This window comes from Camelus bactrianus, chromosome X (genome assembly GCF_048773025.1).
Source record: "Camelus bactrianus isolate YW-2024 breed Bactrian camel chromosome X, ASM4877302v1, whole genome shotgun sequence".
Taxonomy (NCBI): Eukaryota; Metazoa; Chordata; class Mammalia; order Artiodactyla; family Camelidae; genus Camelus; species Camelus bactrianus.
In genome coordinates this window covers 90,664,811-90,670,512 of record NC_133575.1, presented here as the reverse complement: position 1 = coordinate 90,670,512, position 5,702 = coordinate 90,664,811, and the positions used below count along the sequence as shown (strand labels likewise).

The following is a 5,702-nucleotide window of genomic DNA, read 5'->3' as shown; positions in this document are numbered from 1 at the left end:
GCCTGATCCTTCTTCACCTTGTGTGCTTTGGATTTAAACCGCAAATATGACAGCGACCCATGAAAGGAGACATTATATGTTAATACTTCTTTTCGAAGACATGAAAATTATATCCCTTTAATCACCACCTCTCCAGCAACAAGCCATCAAAAATTGCTTAAAGCAAGGGAGAAATTTTAGAAATTTTACAGTTCAAGTAAAGTTACTGCTGTTCTTTAATAAGCAGGGGTAAACATTTCAAAAATAATGAATGCTGGTGGACAAAGACTCTGCAACTAGAATAAATTCCCTAGTCCCCACTCCTTAACTTGTTTTAGAATGCCAGTATCAGGGTAGAAGAAAGAGAAAATTCTGCAAATAATTATATTCTTCTTTTAAAGTAAGCCACTGACTTCAAAATTCTCTAACACATTTGTGGAAACTTCATTTTTTTGTTTGAGATTTATTTGAATGAGCTGTTATGATTGGAGACAGTGAGAATTTCAGATTAATGTTTTGCAGCCAAAAAAAAAAAAAAACCTCTGGAAAGCTGGCAAGTGTTCATAAGTCAGCCCTAGAATTATGTAGGTTGAAGGCTCCCAGTGGACAGACCGAACATATAAGAAGGAAACCAGAGATCTGGTGCTATTACATCCCCGAGTCTAAGGCAACGAATAAGCACAGAATTAAAAGCAATCTTCAGCCTGAATTTTTAAGGTAGGTCTGCAGAATTTATATATACTCTATTTGGAAAGTAGAACATACATTAAATGAAAATATTTTTTATGGATGAACTTTCCCTTTTTCCTGTATTTTAACATTGTATTTTGCAAAACTCCTAAATTATTTAACTGCTGTTTCTCTTACAGGGGTGCACTTAGGAACTAAGCAAGCTGATTTATGATAACTAAATTTTAAACTCCAACAACCAGTAAGTCTTCAAGTGAGTTTATTTTACATTCTTTCATGTTAATTTCTTAGGTCCAGATTATGAGAGAATAAGCTTTAGACAAAAATGGTAACTTTGCTGTTTATTAGGAGAGTGTTTGGTAATTATATTTTCATTAAGTAGTTTATTTACATGTGTTTTGAAGCTACCTAAAGGAACAGTCTTTCCCTTACTGTGTTTATCTTCAGCTAATTTTCTTTTGTTTTAAAGTAAGGTTGCTAGTGAAAAAAAAAAAAACAACAGTATCACGAAAAGCTGAACACGAACATTGATTATAACATTTGAGAGCCATGTAGCAATGTTACTTAGTTGTGTTAAACTAAAAAAAAGGCAAAGGAAAAATGATACAATTATATCATGATTAATCACTGATGTTCAATTCTTATTTCACTGAGCAATAAAACTATTTCTACTAGACCCTAAGTCAGATTTGGCTATTTTTTTCTTTTTCTTTTCCTAATTAAAGAAAAATGAATTTTCTTGTAAATGGATTAAAATATATATCTATATGTATAACTAATAGTCTCTATTAAAATGTGATGGGAGCTTTAAAAATATGCACATATTCCATAACTACTTAATTGTATTATCATATTATATTATTATTGTGAAAACAATGGAAAAGTAAAACTAAAGGAGTTATTTTTAATTAGTAAAAACTAACCATAGTCCCCCATCCTTCTGCATATTCTCTTTCAGTCTTTTGTACACTTATTTTTTCCATAGCTTATGTTACTTATATTTTCCATAGACATAATGATTTGTATGTAATTAGTTACTTGAATAAGGCATTTCTCTAGGAAATAGCAGGCAAGCAGTCTAGTTTCTAGAAAGTATACAGACTGAGATATGTGCTCAAGTGTTTTTGAAATGCTAATTCTTCTTATTTCTTAGTTCCTTGTTTGTTTCACATTTCTTACTTTGGCTAACCTTTGGAAATACTAGTTTTCTTTAAATTTTTTGACAATAGAGAAGATGGGCAAGATGTAGTTTTGTTCAAAATCTCCAGTCCTGATGCTAGAATGCCTTAACTTCTTGGTCCTATTGAGAAAAGTCTCTCTTCTTCAAAAAGTAAAATATTCTTATTTCATCAGGCATGCTTCTATTTCCTAATGTTTTCTATAATCACCCACCTTTCTTGCTTTCAACAAACTTTTAAAATGCTAATGACTTAGTGATGTCCTAAATTTTGTATGTGTTCTGAGAGTTCCTTTTTTTTTTTTTCCACAGAAGGCCTAAGAATTAGGAGCTGCTGACATTTCAATATGAAGGACAACTTCACCCTCGCCACCATCAGCAAAAACATCACCAGCAGTCTTCACGTCGGACATGTGAACATCTCTGGCAACGAGTCTACCTTTAATTGCTCACATAAACCATCAGATAAGCATTTAGATGCAATTCCTGTTCTCTACTACATTATTTTTGTGGTTGGATTTCTTGTCAATACTATTGTGGTTACGCTGTTTTGTTGTCAAAAGGGTCCTAAAAAGGTTTCCAGCATTTACATCTTCAATCTGGCTGTGGCTGACTTACTGCTTTTGGCTACTCTTCCTCTCTGGGCAACTTACTATTCTTACAGATATGACTGGCTCTTTGGACCTGTGATGTGCAAAGTTTTTGGTTCTTTCCTGACTCTAAACATGTTTGCAAGCATTTTTTTTATCACCTGCATGAGTGTTGATAGGTACCAATCTGTCATCTACCCCTTTCTGTCTCAGAGAAGAAATCCCTGGCAAGCATCTTATATAGTTCCCCTTGTTTGGTGTATGGCCTGTCTGTCCTCATTGCCAACATTTTATTTCCGAGATGTCAGAACCATTGAATATCTAGGAGTGAATGCTTGCATTATGGCTTTCCCACCTGAGAAATATGCCCAATGGTCAGCTGGGATTGCCTTAATGAAAAATATCCTTGGTTTTATTATTCCTTTAATATTCATAGCAACATGCTATTTCGGAATCAGAAAACACCTACTGAAGACCAATAGCTATGGGAAGAACAGAATAACTCGTGACCAAGTCCTGAAGATGGCAGCTGCCGTTGTTCTGGCGTTCATCATTTGTTGGCTTCCCTTCCATGTTCTGACCTTCCTGGATGCTCTGGCCTGGATGGGTGTCATTAATAGCTGTGAAGTTATAGCAGTCATTGACCTGGCACTTCCTTTTGCCATCCTCCTGGGATTCACCAACAGCTGCATTAATCCCTTTTTGTATTGTTTTGTTGGAAACCGGTTCCAACAGAAGCTCCGCCGTGTATTTAGGGTTCCAATTACTTGGCTCCAAGGCAAGAGAGAGAGTGTGTCATGCCGGAAAAGCAGTTCCCTTAGAGAAATGGAGACCTTTGTGTCTTAAACATGACAGTGGAATGTATGTTATCAACATGGCTGCTTGTTTGAGGTCTCCTTGAATTATATTTTAATGGCTTTCGTAAAACAAGTTTTTCCCCTTAATGTAATCTTATCTCACTCTTCTAGAACAGGAAATCAGATGTAAATTGAAGTTTTAGTCTCCAGTGACTTTCAAGCATTGCCTCTTTTTTTCTGGCCTCTCAGGACAAAACTGTCATTTGGGAGATGGATCCATAACCTAGAAGTAACTGTGGATTTATCTCAAACTATAATTAACAACAAATTGTGAATGATGATTTGGGATTTTAGATTCTCCCTGACAAATGCTGGAGTTTTTATTGGCTTTTTTTCTTTAGATTACAATTTGAGGAATTTTGATAGATGTATATATCAATGAAACCACTACCACAATCAAGATAGCTAACATTTCCATCACTCCCCAAGAGGTGCAATTTTCGAATTTTTATTGGTTTTTGTATCTATTTTCATCAGGCTTTTCTCTTGAACCAAGGCCAATCTTTTAACTCATTGCATTATTTACAAGACACCATGCTAACAGAAATGAGTGTTTCTAAGTGAAGTATACTACAATAGATTGGTACCGATTATTCAGGCTCTAGGCATATGCCTTTTACTTTATATTATAAGTAATAATCCTTTTATATTTCACTTGAGCATAGGTTTATATTTAAGATATAGCTACATATTGAGTAGGGCTAGGAATATAGATTAGATCACATGTACTACACTTCAGTTTATATTTACAGTTATAGAAAGTAAAATATATAATAATGCAGATTTGTAATTAACAAATATTTGAGTGTTCACTAAACTCTGAATAAACACTTTAAAAAACTTTCTATTCATTTTAACTATTGTTTGAAGGTTTCTATGTTCTCTGATAATTTTTTGAAAACAGTAACCAAACACTGTTTAGTGTATAAAATATAAAGGTCATTTTTTACATCCTTGACCTTTTGGATATGGTGCTTTGATATATAAGAGGTTGACTTGACTTTTATTATTGATGCTTTGATTCTGTGTTGCTTCCCAAAATATCTGGGTGGCTTCTTTAACTCTTTAATTTGTAATAAACCCTTAAATGGCATAGGAAAAGTTTATATCGGAATGGAATATTGATACCCATGGAGGAGAAAGAGATTCAGCAAATGATAAGTTTTGTGTCACACAAAAAACCTACCTGTTAGGGCAGTGTAATGTGGTTTTGAAAATATAGGCCATGGGGTAGTCTTAACATATACCTATGGATATTGTTTGTTACAGAATTTACAGGATTCTGTGGAACTCTTTTAAACCAATCGCTTGGCCATAGATCTCCTTCTCAACACTATTAGAACTCCTAAGTTTGAGGAATACCTGAAACTGACTGAATTACTTAGAGTGTACTTAGAGTATGAATCCTAATTTTAGAAATTAGAGATTCCATTCTGCACCAGCCCCATACGATATCAGGTTATCTAGGACCTTCCTGGACCAACACCGACCTCTGAGGTAGAAATCATTTCAGAAGCTTGGTATCTCTGCCAGATTCCAGGGCATAGATAAAAAATCTTCTTGCTCCACTTTCTGGGAAAATCCTAATTTCATGTAATCTATTATTATCAATAAGAACAAATAGCTAAATGTATAACCAACTATGACTTCATATTTTAAATAATTTTGTAAAACACATCATATAAATAAAATCTTTAATTGGAAGATCATGTGTGCTTTACTTTCTTGATTACCTCCGAGAATAGAGTCTTACCTTCTCTTGTATCTGTATCCTCCTTACAATCCCCACTGATACTTCTTAGTTCCAGCCCCCATCATTCCTTATCTGGCTTCTAGCTATACTCTTCTAATCTCCTGCTCTTCAGTCTTCAGCCATAATTCCAGATATCTTGTCATGGTCAACAAGACCATAGGAGATCTGACCCTTCCCAGCCTCTCTGGCTTTTTTTCCCTCTGCTGTCTCTCTCTTGCACTCTATGTTCAAGCATAAGTAAAAGGACTTACTGCTTTTTTTCCCCAGGCCTAATGCTCTTCCATGCTTCTCTGCTTTTGTTCACATAACTGTCTTCCTGAGCACCCCTCCAATCACCCCCACGCACAGGATCTCTCGCTCAATTCATGAACCCTTACTCAGCTTCCAACAATCATCTCATGTCAATTCCTCTATCACAATAATAATTATTATTCTAATTATAATATAAACTCCTCCCTTCCCCTGGGAGTTCCCTTAATGAAGAGAATTGTTTCTCTAGTTCTTGGGATTTTAAGCCTGGCCTCCACTTCCTTAGGAGCCCTAAGTAATTCTCTGAGGCTTGGACTCGAGTGATCTTTCCTAGAACTAAGAAGAAATGTCATTTGAGAAAATGGTGCATGAACACGTGCACTCTGATTGCAGGATTATACAAAGGT

General features: G+C 35.1%; 1 protein-coding gene across 2 annotated transcripts; it reads left to right on the top strand.

Moving 5' to 3' along the window:
• The first annotated feature begins 358 nt into the window (after window positions 1–358).
• Window positions 359–4,997, top strand: AGTR2 (angiotensin II receptor type 2). 2 transcript variants are annotated; one of them, XM_010947420.3, is made up of 3 exons: window positions 359–696; window positions 849–910; window positions 2,159–4,997. In XM_010947420.3, the coding sequence occupies exon 3, from the start codon at window positions 2,194–2,196 to the stop codon at window positions 3,280–3,282; it is 1,089 nt and encodes a 362-aa protein (XP_010945722.1). In that variant the 5' UTR covers window positions 359–696; window positions 849–910; window positions 2,159–2,193; the 3' UTR covers window positions 3,283–4,997. The 2 variants fall into 2 exon arrangements, with proteins under 2 accessions (XP_010945722.1, XP_074216165.1); XM_074360064.1 differs by having other exon boundaries at window positions 360–696; window positions 849–922.
• Window positions 4,998–5,702: the final 705 nt, after the last annotated feature.

Coding starts and splice junctions, on each gene's coding strand:
- AGTR2 (XM_010947420.3), top strand. CDS start 2,194: ATGAAGGACAACTTCACCCTCGCCACCATCAGCAAAAACATCACCAGC.